This window comes from Trifolium pratense, linkage group LG4 (genome assembly GCF_020283565.1).
Source record: "Trifolium pratense cultivar HEN17-A07 linkage group LG4, ARS_RC_1.1, whole genome shotgun sequence".
NCBI lineage: Eukaryota > Viridiplantae > Streptophyta > Magnoliopsida > Fabales > Fabaceae > Trifolium > Trifolium pratense.
In genome coordinates, this window is record NC_060062.1 from 8,410,234 (window position 1) to 8,431,984 (window position 21,751).

The window sequence follows — 21,751 nt, forward strand, 5'->3', positions numbered from 1 at the left end:
TTTAGGTGCAGGGGTCATTATTAATGTGTTCTTTCATCATTTAATTGTAATAGTTATAATATGGCTAGCTTTCTAAGTGATATTTTTTATATGATTCTTGCACACTTATTTTTTATATGGATTTCCATGATTTTTGGTTTTTCTTTTCCTCCTCCTGTGTCCTAAAAATAAAATTTCACATTTCAGGTGGCAATGTGCTAAATAACAGACAACTAAAATGGTTTTTAAACTTGTGAGACTAAATTGACCAACATTGTTCATGGTTTTCAAATTGTGTCTCAAAATGGAGAGTCATCTTTCATCTATGTAACGGACTTTAGAGACTGTACAGTGTACACTACTTGTGCAGCTGATGCTGCTGGTTTCTATGGTCTCAACTGGTTCTCTTGCTCTTATGTTATTTTTGTTAAATATGCTTGGATCTCATCCCGAAAAGCTAGCTCAAAGGGTGAGGTTGCCCTCACATATTTATACACTTAACCGCCCGGGAACATAAGCAATGTGGGACTTCAAATAAACTCCAACGACACAACAACATATTCAACAATTTTCTCATTCTTGAGCAGTGATTTTCCATAACAGTTTGGGTAAGAATCACAATTATGTAGAATGGAAGACATCACTATAATACTAATGGAAGGCAAATAAAAAAGAAGATTTCATTGATGGATTCAATATGAACAATAAAACAGAAAATAGAAATCGACCTTTTACAATATGACATTGTTTCAAAACAAAGGTCTAAAAGGCTAAAATACCTAAAGCTTAACTACAGTACATTACATTAAGACAATGTAAAACTAATGATAAAGATAAGAACATAGGTTGCTAATGTGGACTTCCATTCTTGCCCTTCTCTGCCTTCATTTCCACCTCAGGCAGAAATAGTCACGACATAACATTTTTATAAGTTATCGACAAGATCTGGGAACAATTCGGACAGGTCCAAAAAGATGTCGCATTCGCCAATTTCGGTCAAATGTTGTTGTTGTGTAGGAATTTCATCGTGACCTTGAAAAGCAGATAGCCTACTGAACTTTGATTTTTTGATTTCCCCTTGTAAATACTTCCTATATTTCTGCAAAACAAACAACATTGGAATAACAATGTTAATTTCAAGTCACGCAAAACACTAACAAACATTAAAACACATAAGTTCATCCGCTTAAGGAAAAACAAAGAAATTAAAACTAAGGCAAACCTGTAAATGGCTAGCTACTTGCCCTGTTGTCAAATCGGGAAAGTTCATCAGCTTAAGAATTTTTTTGGGTGTTGCATCTGAAAAATAACATAGAGAAACATTCACATAAGTTGATTATCATTATTGAGTTTTTGAAGAATACAAACAAATAGCGATGAAAAAGAAAAGAATGAGGAAAGATTCATACTAATACTATTAACCCCGAGTTGATTCACAGCCGATAAGAATTGTTTGTCCAAGTCGGGTGTCCATGACAAACGGCTTTTCTTTGGAAGCAGTTGTTTTGGTAAATCAACATCTTCTCTTCCTCGTTTTTTTCCGCCTTTAACCTCCAAGGTTTGAGGAAGTTCATGAGTTTCGCTCAAAGCCTTCCGTACAAGATGTTGCCACATGATCTTAAATTGGTTCTCATCCAAGGGCTTGGACCAGAATGCGCAAGCCCCTTGGGTTATAGAATCCATAACGGAAGAAGGCGTGGGATCAAGAGACATCACTGCGAAAAAGAATCATTTGTTAAGCACATGTATAGGAATGAATGAATGAATTAACGAATGCAAATATGAAGAAGAAATACTTACTGATGACAGGAAAATGTGAAGTAATTTGTCCAACAAAATCAAAAGTATCATTGCTTGGCATATTAGCTTCAATAAGAATGATATCAAAGTTTTGGTTGAACAAGTAATTCCATGCATCAGAAATAGTGCAACAAGTGATCACTGAAAGAAATATGTAAAGTTAGAAATTTTATTATATAATAACAAAAAGATGAAAACTTTTAACCAAAAAAATAATAAAAATGGAAACTTTAGACTAGAAATTGAATAAATAAAGTGTGGGTGATGAAATAAATAATTAACCTTGATAGCACAAGCCATTGCATATGTCCTGTATAGTGCAGAGAGCACCGATGTCGTGATCAACTGCAAGAACTTTGAGACCAACCGGGAAGGATGGATTGTTAGTGAAAGAAGTCATTGAATTTGAAATGAATGAATAAATTTGTGAGAATGGATGAATTTTTGAGAAAGAATGAATTTTTGAGATGGGTCGCAAAGTGGAAAGAGAAATAGAGAGGATAGAAGAAGAATCCTGTGAAAAGAAAGAAAGAAAGAAAGAAATTTTATTGATTAAAATTGGAAAGAGATAGAAGAAGTTAATAAAAACAATAGTATGAGAAATTGAAAAGTTTAATTGTTACCTCAAACGTTGTTGTAATTGCAGCCCCAACGAAGAGTATTAGACTTAGAGGGAGTGATGAGTGAGTGAGTGAGTGAGTGAACAGTGAACTGAAAGGAATGTATTTATAATGGTGGGATTTGTCTAACGGTAATATTTGTTCATCAAGAAACATATCAAACACGCGCGAGATATGAAACAGCTGTCCTAGTTTTTAATAACAGCTGTCATTGTTTTTTTTTTTAATAACAGCTGTCCTAGTTTTTTTCTTAGTTTCTTAGTTACAAACTTTCCTTGCGCAATCCAACAATCACTTTCTTTTCTCACAAATAATAATAATAATAATAACAATAAAACATTCAAATTTAATTTAACCGATAAGCAGATCTATTAATTTAGGTAAATTCCATTGGTATTTAATAAAGTTAATCTAAAATTATCAACATACTATGGCATATATGCTAGGATTCATCAATCATTTATATTTAGTTTTTGGCTCGTAAGTATGGAGACTGTTATTTGATGGAAATAGTCTATTACAAGAAAATATTTTTAGAGAAGCAGTGCATTATTTGGTGGACGACATGCGGATATTTCTTAATGTCAACTATCGGGTTGTACAGTAGGACATGTTACTGTGCAAATCTGCTGACGTGGCTTGTACACGTGAAAAAAAATCATTTATATTTATTATTTAAATTCCACATCAGATAATATTTTTAAAAAAGATTTGAGGTGTTGCACTTGCAAGGACTCTGACGCTCGGAGGCTAATAAGTGGAAAGAGTAGTTACATAAATGGAAGTGTAACTTTGACTACTCACCCTTTTGTTGTATAGTAGTTTGGTTGAATACTTTTGACTTGAAATGGTGTGGATAGTGGGCGACGGTTGATAATGATCGATGAGCTTGATTGTGATTCGTGTGGCTTCTCGTTTGAGCCGCACTTGATTGCGACCAGCAAATAACACCAATTTTACTATATGTAATATATTGCTGGTCTATGTTAGAATTATTTCCTAATTCCTATGTAGTTCTTATTCCATAGACTAAAATATCAGAAGGATAATTGAAGAATTGACCAAACATTATAGAGACAAAAGCTAACTTTTCTAAATTTTGAGGACTAAGCCGAGGGATTATTTTTTTCAAGAATTATAAGCGAAGGTGTATATTTGTGGATACAAAATTATTTAAACCTTATTGATATTTTGTCATGAATGGATTTTATTTTTTTGAAGGTATTTCATCGCTTGTCTTTTGCTAAAGCAATTCTGATTTTCAAAGTTATTTACTTAGTTATATATGCTCCTCACTATTTTCCACCTAATACAAAGCCATACATACATTGACACAGTTTTAGTTCTATCAAGATTATCCACAATTTTAAAAAGTACTATAATTTCAAATTTTATACATTATTTGGCTTCACATCAACAGAAGAATCATAAGAAGCATAAATAACTTAAACATCATAAACAACTTAAGAAAACTGAATTGTCTCAAAACTTAAACGTGTAAAATTTTAAAATTTCTTATATGTACAGGAGTTCGAATTCTAGAACTTGAACATATAAAATTCTAAATTTTAAAATGTGTATTCAGGGTGCTCGAGTTCTAAAATTTCAACGTGTAAAGTATAGTTCAAGAGTTCTAGAACTCGAGCAGTGTATTTTTAGAAATTCAGGAAAGCTTCGAGGGTGGAAAAATATATTCTCCAGAGACACTACTTCTTTAGTTTAAAGTCACAAGAAGCTTACGAGTTTTAAAATGTTTACAGAATCCCTCTCATTGGTATGACTTATAACACACCCAAACAAGAGAATGGTTTACCATAACTCTTTTCCTTCCCTCCCTCGCTTCCCTCCTAGAAACTTCCACCCAAACAAACCCTTAAAAAAAATAAAGAAATGGTGTCAGGCTAGCACACAGGCCATATATACATACATTTTGCATTGGCGAGACTCGAGACCAACCATCTAGCTAACCTTGTGACACAAGTTTATTTAAAATTAAAACTTTCCCCAATTCTAGAGATTACAACAAAAACTCAATTACATATTTATATATCAAATTGAAAGGTAAATAAAATATAAAAAAAAAATTGTAAGGCGCATCAAGAGGATAAGATTCAAAACCTACACTCCACTATCATCTAACAAATAACTAACATTTATCGTTACAAAAAATATATATGCCCTCAAGCCTCAGCCATGAATTTTCAGTAAACGATGAGAAAAATCTTCGTTTGGCGATGTATGACTACCACCACCTCTATATCAGAGACATCTTAACAAATCAACAATAATGGACAAATTATCAGAGGGGGAGAAAACCTGCTAACTTCCTGTCACTGCATGCTTAGAGAAAATGATATACACTTGCAGCATAATTGAGGGGGAGAAACTTCCTGTCACTGCATGCTAAGAGAAAATGATATACTCTTCAATATTTGAACAGCTTAAATGTTAAAATGTTGAAATTTGGCCACTGAAGCTTGATCTCGCTACCATGTGAAAAATGAGGTTGCACCAAACTAGTCAAGCTGAGTGGGATTCAACAAGGTTATCCTCCCAAATGGAACTGAGCTTAGCCTTTTGAACAAATTGTTGAACATTGAAAAGGCCCTTTCGATAACATATCTTAAGTCAATCTCTTGCAACTTCCTTCACATGAATAATATCATCGCGCGGATGTGATTCTTCAACCTTAACCACTACTTCGTCGCCTATCTGTGTTCCTACTGAGACCCATGCAGTAGCTTGAAATCCAACCTGCAAACGAGAATCATCTGAAGTCAAACTCGAACAATAGAGTATCACAATTGCATGGTGTAAAAACACTGTAAGAGCAATACCCGAGGATAACTAAACACAGCCATGTAATGCATCTTACATCTTAAGTAACAAGCAGAATTAAAAACTTGTCTAGTAATAAGAATTGTTAATGGTGTGATCTTGTGATTCCTGCAAATATTGCAGCTCAGGATTGAGTTCACCTAAAGATTTAGGAGCTACATTGAGAACTGGGACTATAGCATCAAGGTTTTAAGGTTTAGCTATAATTGAGATTTGAGAATCTGACCGTCAACACTTATATACATGAGGTCTGGAATAAGAGGGGAATTAAACGATAACAAAATATCCTGTTATTGTGTATTCATCAATTACACTTATTCAGTGACTGTCATTTTTATCACTGTTGTGCTGTCATAAAATTTATTTTCCATCAGTTCTCTTATTCTTATTCAAAAATGAATCTCATTTTCTATCACAATTGAATATCGATCTTATTCAACTAGAACATTTCTTTGTCAATTGGTACTTGAAATATCAATCCTTGTGAAAATAATACTCTACTCAGTATACTTTAATGACTGATTTGCTGGTCAATAGGTCATCAACGCAGCTAATTTTAAGAAGCTACCTGTTATATAACCCTATTGGTTAAATGGAATAGTTAGTTAGTGAGTTAGCTAGTTAGTTGGTTAAGGAGTTGATCAAAGTGGAAGATGATAGTTTATAAATAATGAAAGTGGAAGGTTAGAGGGAGCCATCTTGAGTATTATTGAAAAGGAAACTAATGATGTTCTAGATATCTGGAATACATGGATATGGGTTTCTGTAGTTATTTGTATTCTCTTTTTCTTACTCACTAGCATGGTAACTACCTAGTACAAGTACAACTATTGAGTAAGGATAATTTCTCAGTAAATCAAATTTTCTGTCGATATTTTGAACCAGGTGTCTATCACTATCCCGTCTAGATGTTTTATATGATGCTATTAGTCTTACTGGAACAATTAACCAATGGCATGCCCTGTGAAAAATATTATATAATAGGAAGGAACCATTAGCTGCTTACCTCAACCAACAATAGAGCTGCAAGTCGACCTTTAAAAAATTTAAGGACCAAAGCACGGTATCTTCTTGCTTCTGGTTGTTTTCGTAAATATTCTAGTATCCAGTAACGGAGACTACTGTTGCAGAGTTTCCTCACTTCTCTAGCTTTCTCATTTACACCTGCTCCTATCCCTTCAAGATTACCAGGTATAAAGGGTGGAGGCTCACCTCTAAGAAATGCCTTTATCTAAGGAAAAAAATCATTCCAGACACATCCAAAACAGACAAAAAAACATCTTAGAAGAAAATATCAAGATGAAGTTAATCACATGACAAAAGACGTATTGGTAAGAGTATGACGACCAATATATTCAAAACAAATACTAAAATATGATATTATCATCTGAAATACATATGCAAGTAAATAGGTACCATTTAATATCTTTGTTTCACCAAAAAATATTATTTACCCTTTTATTAAACCATAAATAGTTGTATATAATATATAACCATTATCTAATTAGATCCCTCAAAAGAAATTGTTAAATCGGTAAAATATAGATAGATTCTAGCTTTTTGTGTGTGCCTATATTCCTCCATCGGTAAAATATAGATAGATTCTAGCTTTTTGTGTGTGCCTATATTCCTCCAAAAAAATATAGGCAATTCAGGTATCCCAAATTGTCCCATTCTGCATAGTGTTTGTTTAACAATTTTTAATCTAGTTTCCATCAATTTCTTGTTTTCTTGCTGGTTTCCCAAACAATTTCATAGCAGGCATTAAGAAGCAACAAAGAATGTAATCCATTTCAATTTGCAATTATAAAATTGAAAGCAATATACCTGATAATGAGCTAGAAGGTCCAAATATCTACGGATGGGAGAGGTAAATTGAACATAACCAGGAACTCCTAAAACCCCATGGCGTGCTGGCTTTCTGAAATCAATTTCAGCAGCACGCATTATCTTAACTAGAGCAAAGCTCCTAACAGGCCCTTCTGGAAGATGGGAAAATTCAGAAAGATTTATATCTGATTGGGGTTGTCCCCTGTAGGGTAAAGGAATGTTATTCAAGGATCCAAATGTAGCTATAGCTTCGCCGCAGAGTATCATCATCTCAGAGACTAATCGCATTGCAGGGTCTGCCTGGTTTTCCACATAAAGGGTTATTGATGGCTCAGGATCCTCTGGATTAGACACTTTGATGCGAGTTTCTAATGTTGCTGTCTCGACTGCACCCTTAACAAAGGCAGAGAAAGGAAATCCTAAAATGTCAGACTAATAAATCTCAATAGCTTCAGCTAACTAAAATACTTTCTTAATAAATAGCCAACTCCATCAGTCATAATGTCACTAACGACCCACAAGTGTGGATTTCAATTACTAAGCCATATTTTTACTCAAGCATTCAGCCAGAACTTTTGTTCAACAGACATCCCCATAAATTCTCACAATATTTGACTGCACGTATTGGATACAAATTTCTAACTTCAAAAAATGCAGCCTCAGTATACTTTCGATACTTTAACTAGCTATGAAGCTAACTAAAGTGATTTGAAGGAATGCAAACAAATAGGTAAAACTGTGTTCATTAAAGCATGCTGTCAGTTTGGAAAATTGTGCTTGCTTTGTTTAATAACATAAAAATATCAAATACAAATGCAATTTTTCATCACTTATCTGAGAGTAATAATATTTTAAGACCCATGAGATTTAAGTAACAGGTTTCGGGTGATGCTTTATTTAGGCAGTTATGAAACATGCATAGATATGAATTGTGAATCAGTGATCAGGTCAACTGGAAGATCTTGTCAAATGTGATTAATAGTTGGTTCATAGCTATGTTGTTAATATCAGATACGCGCCGACCCTAAAAAATGCTATAGCGGGTAGCACTATAGCAGTATAGCGGCCATATACAAATTAAACATAAATTCCAACAACATACATAAATACTAAAAAATAGAAAAATACACAAAATTAAAAGGACTTTCTTACTTAATAATTATACTAAATATTGTCATTTACCATCAAAGTAAGTTCTAAATAAAGACTAAAATACCCTTCACTTTATGATTTATTTCCAAAATAAGGGTTTTTATAAAAAATTTCCCTCCAAAACGCAAAAGCATCCGAATAGCGCTACCGATCCGCTACGCCACCGCTATTATCCTGCAAATAGTGGCCTCTATTTCCGCTTCTCTAAATAGCGGAAAGCGGCCTTATAGCATAGCGGAGAGGTGGTCTGACGCCACGCTATAGCGCGCTATAGTGCCGCTATTAACATCATATGTTCATAGTTTATCGTTGTTCAAAATTATATATGATCTGACTTAAGAATCACCTCCTTTTATCAAAAGGGATAATGAAAAACCCTAAGTACATTAAAAACATAAAATAATCGTGAATCAAAAGAAGAAACTAATGTCTACCTGTTGGCGCCGCCAATTTAACCGAAGCTTTGCAGCCTCATACAAAGTTCTAAGCTCAACCTCCTCCTGAAGGTTCAAATGAAGTAGCTCTGACGCACTCTCATATGTTAGCATGTATGTTGGTTTAATCACTGAGTTGAACACTGAACATTCTGCAATGCTGTTAAATGCACAAAGAATATTATTAATAGAAGCCAGTCCATCTCTAAAAATAATAATCATAGATATTATTGTTGAGCCTTTCAAAGTTATTCTCTCATTGATGAGTTTCAAGACATATGTAGATATTCCAAATGAAATAATGTCCCTAGTCTCTATATTTCAAAAAAACTGTAATGAAAACAAAATTCGGTTTCGGCATTCTAGCTGCCAATCTACTTTTTCCCATGTACTCAACAAATTAGTAATACAAAAAGAAAAAAGTGTCATGTCATTTAAACTACTTGTACCCTTTTGATACATGTCATACACCAGTAAAATTTTAAGGTGGTGTTTTGCTCAATTCGGTTTATCTGATAAACAGAATGCCATCTTATAATCTAAAGAGCGAAGTACCTCATTCCATATTGTTTCACGGAGAACTACTGTACACTATTTCACATTGTGTCACTGGTTCTACTAGTCTGTAAAAGAGCTTACTCCAGGTCTTGATAAAATTTTCAGGTCGTATTAGCAAATGCATCTTTCCTTGACTATTACACAGATATTATTCCCTTCATCTTGTCACTTCTGCATATCTCCTGATGTCCCCTTAGTTCTAATACTATACTTCCTTAATTACCCCTTTTTTTTAAAAGGGCTAATTATAGAATAGCTATTAATAGGATTTACTTATATTAGTCTATAAAAGTGTAATCCATGACTACTTTTTGGGATCATAAAAAAAAAAAATCAGATTTCCATCCTTTTTCTCCTTCAAGTTAATATAAGCAACATAGCAAGGTTTAGTGGATTTTGATGTCATATTGCTAATGTTATCGGGTGAATTTTTACCGCAACATGCAATTGACAAATTTAAGTTTACCTGCCATCATCATGCAGCACAACTGATACAGTAACAGCATTACAAAGCTCCCCTTGTCTCAAACTCATAGCTCCCATGGCAAGATTTTCCGGAAACATAGGATATGTAGCGGTGGGCAAGAAAACAGAAGTTCCTCTTCTCATAGCCTCCCTAAGTGCCATTAGTTAAGAACATTAAGGAATAACATGACACCAAACATTTAAAATGTCTCTTTGAACGTCAACCACATACCTATCCACAATACTTCCAGGTTGAACATATCTAGTTGCGTCTGCAACATGTATCCAAACGTTAATCCGACCGTCTTGTAACTTTGTTGCACTCAGAGCATCATCAAGCTACATATTATTGGTTGGTTGATAAAATGTTAGGGTCATTAAAATAAATGGAGCACCAGTTGCAAGAATCTCATTAGAACCAATAGAAAATGATTGATTGATCACCTCATCAGCTTCATCAACATCAATGGCATAGACCTTCAGGTTAGTAAGGTTCTTCCTGTTAACCTAAACATAGTGAAACACTAATTATCTAACTGCAAAAATATTGAGATGCATACAGGTAACAATCGGAGCAATATATGACACCATAAACTTATCAGCGATAAAAAATTCAATTAGCATGCATCAACTGTATACTAATTTTCTGAGTGATATTAGGTTTTGAAGATTGAGAGTACACAGGCATATTAAAATTTAAAGCTGTCAAAAAAATCAATAATTTTAAATCCACGCATATCAAAATATCATAATAAAGAATCCAGACCTAGGGAACTATTAGAAGATTTTGAGCAGTATTATGAGTCAATCAAGCAAATAAAAATTACTTCATCTGGATCAGATGAGTCTGATAGAAGACTTTGAGCAGCTGATGTGATCTTTTCAGAGTGATCAGTGGGAATTTTCATCTTCAACAAATCAAGATTGACATGTACAGGAAAATACCCAATATCTATTAAGAGCTTCACAGTTGAAGATGTTGTTTTTGCCAGACCCATTTCCTTTAGTATCTGTTAGAATCATGGAGCGTGAAGTTATTAGAAGAACAAGAAAGTCAACTTCGGTGACATGTATAACAACCTACAATCTAGAGACGTATGATTACAATAACAACCAAACTTTAACTAGATGAGATCAACTACATGGATGAATCAACATCATAAATCATAATACCCTCATACTCTCTAGATGTTCTACCCACATGACCCTTTAAATCCTGTCCAACTAAACTTAAATGATTTTTCTACAAAACTTCCAAACAAAAAGACATCTGAATCCATCAAGATCAGCCTTTCTCATTGTAGAAAAAAGTATTTTTATAAGAACAAGAGCATTACTCGGGTAAGTTTTGTACTGCACCTGTACATGATCAAATTCCTAAGCATAAATATAGTACAAGGAGACAAATTAAAATAAGTTACAGAATCTAATTTGTGGATTCTCCTCTCTATTTTCTTATATCTCCATCTTACTTATATGGACTTTGTGGCGTAAATAGATCCATGTAGCTGACCACACCTAATGGAATAGGACTTGGTGGATATTGTTGCTATTGTTTCTTCTTATATAAACACACAAACAGACAAACTAATTGCTAAATACAACAATAAATGAAAACAAACTATGAGGGAGAAAAGGTACCATCCCAGCTGTTTCCCTTTGTTCATCACTTTTACAAGCATCAATAGCATATGCTTCAAGTGACTCAATTCTGCTCCAAATTTTCTCCTCATCCTTCCATGAAGATTTCGAAGGTTTATCTTGTGAAGGCATTGATTTCGCAGAGCGCAGCAGTTTAATAAACTCCTGAAATTCTTTCACAGCAATCTCCTTTGCCGCCTTCCTACGAATAAGTTCCTCAACCTGCCTTTTTATAAATAATAAAATAAAAGGGATATACATTTCTGCTTAGACTTCTTAATATTTATAGAAAGACAAAACAAAAGACAACTACACGTGAAAATATCACACTTAGGGTCTGTTTGGTAAAAATAAGCTATAAGCTAGCTGATAGCTGATAAGCTAGCTGATAGCTGAAAAGCTAGCTTATAGCTGATAGCTGAAAAGCTAGCTTATTGAAATTAAAGTGTGTGGTAAAATTAGCTTTTAAAGTGGTTATTAAATATAAAATTACATAATTGATAGTGGGTAGTTTATTTTTTAGAGTGGGTAGTTATTAAATTAAAGGGTAAAAATGGAATAAAGTGTAAAAAGCTATAAGCTATAAGCTCAAATGCTACTTGAAATAGCATCTGAAAAAAAGCTATAAGCTAGTACAAAAAGCTTGTTACCAAACACCTCTAATTTTTTGAAACAAGCTTGTAAGCTCATATAATAAGCTATAAGCTAGCTTATTTGTGTTACCAAACACACTCTTATGTAATTCAAAGTTTCAAAAGTACGTACGGTAACTGATGAGCAAAGAACTAGCGAGTTTCCCCATTTTTAACTTCTAAGAGAATAACAGAGAGAATATCAAGTAAACTTTGGAAAATAACAAATCCTCCTTAACAAAACCACATGTTTGGCCACAAATAGAAGCCAAAAGCTTAATTTAACCCTAGATGTTGTGCCAAAGAAACCTATGATTCATATGACAAAGATACCACAATAACAATGTTTTATATTTTCTTTATTTCAAAAGGGGTAGCACATCACAACTTGAGGAAAAGTTCAGCTGACAGATAATAAATTAATGAAAAACTGGTCATAAGCAGTGGCTTCAAACTACTGTTTTGGGATCACAATTTACAAAAAATACAAAACAGTTTAAAATAACCAAAACAATGCAAGACTATCTATGAAGCCTAGATACTCCAAAATTTCCAAAATATCATGTTGTACCCATAGGCCGCATCCAATACTGATATGTGTTTGACACTCCTCAATACATATACACACAATATATTCCAACTTTTTAAATTTTTCAGAACAAAATATTTAGAGATATTTGGGAGACTTCTGCGATGCTTCGAAAGAAAACTCTGAAAACCGTCTTAAATATTTTTATACAACTTTGTTCTTTAGGTTGTGAGCAAAATTAGAGTACATACTCCTTCATTAATTTTGGGGAGACAAAAATGATACAATTAGTACTGCACAGTAAATAGTGAGCAATTAACCAGAATCTAAGGCTTATTTTAAATACGACTAATGTTATTTTGCGACATGTTGACATAAAATACATTTGTGACATTTAGTCATTTACCAAGAAAATAATACATTTTTGTTATGATCGCAAGTATCTTTTGGTAGGACTGATTGTCAGATGCACTTAGTTGTATATTAATGTTAATAAAAAAAATTTAAAAAAATCAATGTCCTAAAATAAAATATAATATAAATGTCGCTGAACAATTATTATGCATTTATGACAAATATGTATGTAGTTTTATAAACTTCTGTTAATGTATTTAGATCCTATCGTATCTTTAATTTTTAAGAATTTCGTGTATCCCTGTACTCATGTCATACTCGTGTCGTATCAAGTATCTGGCCTTCATATAAGGCTATCCTCAGAAAACATATGTATGTTGACTTAGATGCATAATGAAAATATTAATTTTTTATACTCTACACCTGAAAGTAATACATTTACCTGCTCACTTGATCGAGGTCCATAAACGCAGCGAGATCCTTTAGTCTCAAGTACAGTAAAATATACTTCGTCTTTTGATAGCAAGAGATGAGCAGAATAACTCTCAAGAGGCTCAACACTACCAAAAATTATCTGCAGAACAGGTATTTTATATAAGGAAATAGAAACATGCTTTGACATCCAATCCAGAAAACATATGGATATTACCTCGGCCATCTCTTCAACTGTCACTGTCTTATTCTTTTCAAGTAGTTCAGACCAAGCAAATTCAAGTAGTGATGGGTCCTGCATCAGATCATCCAGTATTTACTTACAGACAGAAGAGAGAAGTAATAATTTTTTATATCTGCTACCATCCAATTGTGAAACTTACCATATTGTCCTGAGCTTTCTGAAGAAAACCGGCGATATTTGCTTGGTCAAAATTTGATATACCAGGAACAATATATGTCACTTGTTGTGGCTTGATGGAACTAGAGACGCCATTCTTCAGCACAAAAAATCGAGGTATGGTCAGACTACGTAAAACCTAATAGTTTTTACTTTTTACTAGCATTTAATAAAAATGCAATATGTCCCCGCCCCTAGCAACCTATTAAACATGCCGCATTATGATGTTTCAACAAGAACCTGATCTGAAACCATCCAGTTCTTCTTGCCATCAGGTCTCTGAGCAACTGCTAGCAATATTCTATCAGAATCCTTCTTGAATTCCAAAAGCAAACCTTTTTGCAATGAACGGTTCACAAGTATCTCTTCAGTAAGCACTTCATTCAACAGTTCCGCACTATGAAACCAATAAATAAAATTAAGATAGTAAGACATCAAATCTGGCTTCATTGAAAAGTTTATTTGTCTTCCTCTTCAAAGCAGGGTATCCAAAACATTATTGCAGAAAATAGTTTCTCTAGTTGCTAAAACAGCAAAACCAAACGGAGGAGGATAAAATAAAATAGAAGGCACATTTCAAATTTTTAAAACATTATTTTTTCCTCCAGATAGCACTTTTTGACAGTGTTGAAGTATTTGTGTATGCTATAGCTTTAAGATCACATAGTTAGAGATCCAACAAAAAATAAAAACCCAGCCCTAGTAAAATACTATGGTGAGCAGGGTGTTTATAAAAGCTTCTTTAAACTTATTTTATTCTCTACGCAATAAGCCAAAGTTTGTGGATGTGTGGTTGTGTTGCAACCCTTGATATAGCACAAAATTGCATACAAATACGGCCTAAATTGCGGTCGCGGTGATTTTACAAAGACCTCCAAAACCTTCGCTGCAAATTAAAACTATTACATAAGCAGTGTTTTGAACGACTTATACAAATAGCTTATAAATATGTTTCCAGTTTATTTACTAATCTTTCCACAATTGCGTATTCACCGACGCTTAAAGTTGAAGATATATCCAGTGTCCAATAATACAACCGACACATGGGATTATATTCAATCACTTCTATTTTTATAAATTACCACCGTGTCTACATGTCAGGTGCGTGTCTATGTAATAGTGTGAGTGCTTCATAGCTTAAAAATGCATTTTGTGCTTATACAGAGCTTATAAAAAAGTGATTTTGATACTAAATAATTTTTAGATATTTTTAAAAAACCAGAAGCTGTTATGTGTTTGTTTACCAATATGAAAATCATTTTTTTTTTAAAAAAAAAAAAAAAAAAAAAAAAAAAAAAAAAAAAAACAGTTATAAAAAATTGAATTTTCGAGAAGCTACTAAAAACAGGTTGTCATTTGAAGCAAATTTTAGATTTTTTTCTTAAAAAAGTGTAACAAACGGATGGAAACTTTTAAAAGTGATGATTTTGTTTGAAAAAAGCTGCAACAAATGGGCTTTATATTGAAAATTGCTTAACAAAGTTATTTATCACTTATCAGAACATAGCAATAATCACTATTGAATTCATATCAGTACCCTAAAACCACAATTCCACAAAGCCATATGCTAGAAATTGCATTGCATAAATGAAACTAGATAGCTCTAAACTACAATAAAAGCAACAGAAACCTACTTGGAAGAAGAAGCAGAAGCGTTAACGGAGACGACGACTTTCTTGCGGCGTTTACGCTTAGCTTTGAGTTCTTCCATGACGGTTTCAAAGAGGCTTTTGATGGAGCGTGTTTGAGTATGGCAACAGCCATAGCAGGAGGATGGAGGATGGAAGCGGATGACGGTGGGAAGACGGCGGTAGGTTGAGAAAAAGTGAGGGACGGAGGAGAGAGAAGGAGAAGGGCGGAAGAAGGAGCAGTTGTTAACTGCTCGAATGGCCATTGTTAGAGGGTTCAGTTTCAGAGGTTCATTGGAGCGGTGTGAGTAGTGAAGAAGAAGAAGAAGAAGGGTATAAGATAAACGAACTGATAAGTATTTGTTGAAAACTTAAGGGCGTGTTTGGCTTGTTATGTATTGTATGCAGATTATTTTTAATCCATTTTTCGTCGCGACTTATTTTTAATTGTGGTGTGTTTTAATGATTTTTTTTTTTTGAAGCAATGTTTTAATGATTATTATCATTTCTTTTTACGTCTAATATTTGTGGTTAAAATTTTTACCTTAAAGTAAATAATGAATTGTTCGAATTTTTAACTTCGGTTTCTGCATAATATATGTGATGTCTCTGCTAGCTGAGTTAAGATTATGAAGACATCATTTCGTCTATCTAAAAGGAGAATGTTAACATGTGCATATATGACACATGTTAAGGAAGAAAAAATAGAAATTATACTTTAAAATTTGTGCATTTTAACTTTTCAAGCATTAAATGTCTTGTATCATTAAATGTTAAATTTTTATATTAAGGTATCTTATCATGTGCCCTACATGCACATGTTAACAAGATCCAAATAATATTAATTGAAATTTTGTCATGTGGTGGAATAGTGTTAGAAATTATTTTTTTATTTATGTGTGACATTTTAACTCTTGTTGTGAAGATGAAAAAGTTCGGTTATAAGATAAGATAAAAGTAAGTTTTGTTTAAAAAGTGTTTCACTAATATATTGAACTAATGTCATTATGAATAAAAAAAAAACATCATGAGAAAATAAAACTCGTATTGTTCTAAACAATTCGTCTTTTAGTAAACCACTTGCGGTTAATGATTTTGTTTAAAGAAGAAAAATATTTATGTCATTAACCCCAACAAATTGACCTGGTGTGGTATAGGTTTGGGACCTACGAGTCTACTCCTCTCTATATCTCAAGCTAGGAACCTCTCCTGTGAGATTTCATGGGAGGACATCAAGTTTCAGTTCACTTTATATTTTATGATAATTTGCTCAAAAATAGAAGTTTGTTTTTGGTCAAGTGCTCAAAAATAGAAGTTATTCCCGAGTTATTTGATATAAACAATCATTAATCCTGAGTTTTCAACTTTTAACAAATTGTTGACATGGAGAAAAAGGGTGTTCTACAAATTCAAGAAATAAGTTGGTGATTTACTCCGCAATCAAAGTATTCTAAGTTTCCAACATCAGGTAACTTCACACAGAAATCAAAACTCAAAACTCAAAACACAGTAAAGTGTATTCATGTCAAAGCAATTAGAACATAGCTTTTATCTCTGTTATAATATAGTAAATCATCTGTAACTGTAAGTATAATTTTGATCCTAGCACAAAATAGGTATCAACCAATCTATTATTATATATATACACACAATAAAAAAAATCTGCTATGACAAAATTAATTCTTTAAAAAAATTGGTTTCCTGAATAAAGCAAAAGGTATGAACTACATAGTAGTATAGTATAGCATTATAGTACTCCATGAGAGCCTGAAATCCTAATATCAACAAACTGATGATCTCCTTCAACGGTCATTCTTTTCGGTAAGAACTCAATTACAAAGCTGAGTACACAATTGCTGGATCTGTGAACTAGAAGGATCTTGCATCAAGTATGTAGTGGATTTACCATTACTTGAGCATGTTACATTCAGCTGATTGCCAAGCTGGTTTGACTGCATTTTATGGTATTTCAACAAAATGAATATCCAAACGAAAACAAACAAAAAAAATACAACCGAGTTATCAGACCATGCTTAGATAAGCAGCTTAATTAAGTGTTTATCATATAGCCCGAATTATAAGTGTCTATGTATAAGTTATTTCTATGAAAAAAAGATAAAATAAAGTCAAATTGTTTTCATATTAACCATAGGTTTATGTACCAAAAAAAAATATTAACTATAGGTTTTTTCACAAGTTATCCAGAAGAGTTTATGGAAATAAACTGTTGTTTTCATAAACTCTCCCAAATAATCTCACATTGCAAAATAAATTTAGAGTTTATGATGCATGAGTAAAGTTGGAACACTATGCTGCCAAATTATTCAGATAAGGAGGTTTTGATAAATAAGTTTGTTCAGATGAGGAGGTTTTGAGGAGGTAAAATGCTTACCAGACAATATGCTGGCTCTGTATGGCAGCTCCATTTTGAAGTTGGAACACAAGACAGATAATGGCACCAGGAGCAGTGATTATTTGCATCAACACCCCGGAGCAGTGCAGCAAGTCCAACAGAAAGCCTGTGATATTTAGACAAATTAACAGACAGAAGTTTCAATATACTCACTCATGCACAGAACCAAATTTCGAGAGTTAGATAAAGATCTTTCATTCTTTATCATTTAAGACAGGCGTTTCCTCTCATGATATTCAGTGAAATTTAGAAAGCAGCTATCCTTACGGTAGCAATGACTAGCAACATCGTATACATACATGAAAAAAAATTAAGAAAGCGACTAAACTAGACAGCTCAGATCTCATGCTATTTGTGAACAGGGCTAATCATGCTCAAGACTCAAGTCTCCCAATACACATACTTTAGCTAGAGCAACTTGATCTTAAAAAAATGTATCTTCAGAACTTACACAACAATTAGAATGATCAAGGAGAGGACCCATAATATGCACTGATATTTCTTGAATTTAGGCTTAGCACGTGTTGGAGAATACTCTACACGAGCATATCGTTGGTTTATCCATCCAAACTGAGGACGTATCAAAAACACAAATCCGAGAAGAAATCCTGTAAGGAAGCCTCCTATATGAGCAAAGTTGTCCACATGTGGAAGAATCCCGATTGCGAGATTGACACCAATGATGATCACAAGTGTGAGAAGTGCTGCAATCTGAACATGAAACAAAGTATTGATTATCAGTAGTTTTCTTTTAAGTGCACAATCTTTACTTTTAAGATACTAGAGTACAAATTAAGAAATTTAATACGCACCTTGTTGTCATACATAGACCAATTAGTGATAAGCTCTGATAGCATTCCTCCTAACAACCCAAAGAGCGCACCAGAAGCACCGACGGAAATGTTTGACTGAATGAAAAGAGCAGAAAGCAAACTGCCTCCAAATCCAGATATGACAAAAAGCAGTCCAATAAGCACTGTAGCAAAACTATATATAAGTTAGTAACGAGAAACTTGAGAAAACTGTACCTCTCCAAAGAGAAACTAACATGGGTATCATTTTGATCTATTGACCAATAATAAGCAGTACAACGCACATTATACTTTAGCGGTTACCAACATTGTATCTTAACCTTTCACTCACCAACTATACAATACTAGTAGTCTAAGGTTAGGACAATTTTTCAGAATACAGTTACTGCCTAGTTAGTTTTATCTATCTACTACTTTACTTCTTGAATCCATGTTATAACTCATACTCTCAAATCCGTATTAAAAGCATAAAAATTTGAATAATACAGAATAAAAGAAAAAAAATTGGCAGAAATACTAAAAACTAACTTGCACTGACACCTGCTATCGATAATAAGACTTCAATTTGTTTTAAATCAATTAACCCATATTAAAATTCCAAGCAATTTTGGTCCCTTTTCATCCATAGATATGTTGAAGGCTAACATGTCACCCAACTTTGAGTTAGGAATCCATTTGAAAGGTCGGCACTTAATGGATCAATGATAGCGGCAGGAACCAGAATTGCTTACTTTTCACAAACAAGGAACAAAAAGCAGAAATCAAATTTATAAATCAAGACTAAAGTGTGGAAAATCTAATAGGGACAACTTATGTAAGAATAAAAAAATATATTTAATCCTACTAAAGACTAAAGCAGAATATGTCATGTAAGACATACCAAACCCAAATTCTTGCTCGAGTCGAATTCCAATGAATAGAATACCCAACATATTTGCTAATAGATGGAAAACTCCACCATGTAGCCACATACAAGTGATGAGGCGCCAACCCTGGTGCCTGCGAACCACTCTGTTCACATCAAGAGCCCCCATCTTCTGTAGCCTGAACAACATAACTAATCGTCAGTCATTTGATCACGATAACAATCAATTCAAAATTTGAATTTTCTATCAGATATTAAAATCCATTCATAACAAAATATCAATAAGGTTTAAATAATTTTGTATCCACAAATATACATCTCCGCTTATAATTCTTGGGGAAAAAAATCCCTCGGCTCTTAGTCCTCAAAATTGAGAAAAGGTAGCTTTTGTCACTATAATTTTGGTCAATGCTCCAATTAGTCCTTAATTTTCTGTTAGTTCCTCATTGTTTTGGTTTTTGTCTCTATAACGTTGGTCAATGCTTCAATTAGTCCTTCTAATATGTTAGTCTATGGAATTAGAACTACACAAGAATTAGGAAATAATTCTAACATGGACCAGTAGCATATTACATATAGTACAACTAGTGTTGTCAATTGCGGATCACAAAAAACAGAGGTTTGTTCAAATTCCAATACATTACAGTTCTATAGAGCCACTCGCTATATACCCTCTACTTGACAACACTTTCTACTAAATAGCTTATCCCAAAACTCAAAGGTTAACTCTAACATGTCTCTCACTCGATATCAGCTCATAAAATGAGATACTTCATCCCTATTTCACTGTTGGACATGGTCAAACTTGAACCCAAGTCACTATGGGACATGGTCAAACTTGGGCCCGAGTCATTATAGGACAAGGTCAAACTGTCAAACATGAGCCCGAGTCACTATGGGGACATGGTCAAACTTGAACCGAAATGACACGGGCTAGGTCAGACTGGGTTGGGTCTTTCTCATCCTAGCAGGGGGAATTCAAACCTATTCTGGACTAGACCTAGAGACCCAACCTCAAGTGCGGCTCAAACGAGAAGCCACATACATTTTAACCTCAATGAAGCACACAAATCACAATCAAGACCGTTGATCATGATCAACAATCATCCACAATCCACACCATACCTAACGATGCTCAACATGTTAGGCGGTTACTGCATTTCAAGTCAAAAGTATTCGACCAAACTACCATACAACAAAAGGGTTTGTAGTCAAAGTTACACTTTTCATTATGCAACTACTCTTTCCACTTATTAGCCTCTGAGCGTCAAGAGTCCTTGCAGGTGCAACACCGCCGTTGCTCCACCATCTCCCTTCATCTAATTCACCAAGATAACTTTCCTATTCTCTCTCTCTCTCTCTCTCTCTCTCTCTCACACACACACACACACACATACTATGCAGTCACCATCAACATATTTACAACAGTTGAAAACCATAGTGTGAATTCAATTTATTCAAACCATGGTCCACCATGTTACAAAAACCCAATTAATTTTCTAAAAAAGTTAATTAATTTCCATGAATTTCAACATAAGCTATCATAAAAACATAGAAAGAAATAGTGAAAGAAGAAGAAGAAAAATCACTAACGTCAATGAAGAAGGACCGAGAAGAGGATTTTCTTTGAAAGGCTGAAAAGAGAAGCGATGAAGAAAGCGAGCAATACAAGAAACAGAATTACGAGGACAATTGTTAACATACATAGTGATAACAAAAACAACAACATTAGCAACAACAAAGAATGGTATTAACCAAGGAAACCATTTTTTATAATGTTTCACTTCTCTAACAAAACCATTATTGTAGTGTTGTTGATTTTGAATTGGTAGTGAAACTGAGTGATCCATATTGTTGTTGTTGTTGGTTCTGGTTTGGATCTGTAATGGTGGTGGTGGTGGTTCTCCTGGAGGTGCCATGGAGATGAGGAGAATGTGAAGAAAGTGTGGGTTTTTAGGGTTGAATTTGATTTGATGAGAGAATGGGTTTGGAAATTGAAGTCAGAAGAAGAAGAAGAAGAAGAAGAAGATGATGAAGGAGTCAAAAGAAATTAGGATTTTTTAGATTACCAACTTAACTTTACTTGCACCATTGGGACACAATTTTTTAATTACAAATTTAAAATTAGTATTTCATTATTTTATTATTAGTTATTACTAAAGTTTGTTTAAAAAAAAGAACTAAATATATGTTTGATTTTTACAAAATAGTGATCCTTACTTAATTTTTAATCAATTTTTAGTCCTAGAAAATTATCTTGCACACTTAATTTTGGTCCCTACTGTTAAAGATAATTTGTTTCTATAAATGATTTTTTTCGTGGATATGTTTCGAACATGATAAATAGTTCTTCTAGGAAAAAATGAGTT

At 33.6% G+C, this 21,751-nt stretch overlaps 3 protein-coding genes across 3 annotated transcripts; all 3 read right to left on the reverse strand.

Annotated features, from left to right (window-relative positions):
* Nucleotides 1-645: 645 nt before the first annotated feature.
* LOC123923208 (two-component response regulator ARR11-like) lies at nt 646-2,590 on the reverse strand. The gene is made up of 6 exons (XM_045975892.1): nt 2,403-2,590; nt 2,062-2,293; nt 1,780-1,920; nt 1,389-1,694; nt 1,202-1,278; nt 646-1,078 (listed from the first exon to the last, which is right to left on the reverse strand). Exons 1-6 carry the CDS (start codon nt 2,553-2,555, stop codon nt 905-907), a joined length of 1,083 nt encoding a protein of 360 aa, XP_045831848.1. The 5' UTR covers nt 2,556-2,590; the 3' UTR covers nt 646-904.
* Nucleotides 2,591-4,357: 1,767 nt separating this feature from the next.
* LOC123920637 (ribonuclease II, chloroplastic/mitochondrial) lies at nt 4,358-15,682 on the reverse strand. Its single transcript, XM_045972929.1, has 14 exons — nt 15,299-15,682; nt 13,905-14,061; nt 13,648-13,761; nt 13,482-13,559; nt 13,275-13,406; nt 11,318-11,539; nt 10,504-10,686; nt 10,121-10,183; nt 9,909-10,015; nt 9,678-9,827; nt 8,654-8,813; nt 7,065-7,460; nt 6,244-6,468; nt 4,358-5,153 (listed from the first exon to the last, which is right to left on the reverse strand). The coding sequence occupies exons 1-14, from the start codon at nt 15,556-15,558 to the stop codon at nt 5,028-5,030; spliced, it is 2,373 nt and encodes a 790-aa protein (XP_045828885.1). The 5' UTR covers nt 15,559-15,682; the 3' UTR covers nt 4,358-5,027.
* A 1,104-nt stretch (nt 15,683-16,786) lies between these two features.
* Nucleotides 16,787-21,483, reverse strand: LOC123924674 (RHOMBOID-like protein 1). Its single transcript, XM_045977633.1, has 6 exons — nt 20,976-21,483; nt 19,398-19,561; nt 18,518-18,681; nt 18,157-18,416; nt 17,685-17,811; nt 16,787-17,244 (listed from the first exon to the last, which is right to left on the reverse strand). The coding sequence occupies exons 1-6, from the start codon at nt 21,299-21,301 to the stop codon at nt 17,122-17,124; spliced, it is 1,164 nt and encodes a 387-aa protein (XP_045833589.1). The 5' UTR covers nt 21,302-21,483; the 3' UTR covers nt 16,787-17,121.
* Between the last annotated feature and the right edge of the window lie 268 nt (nt 21,484-21,751).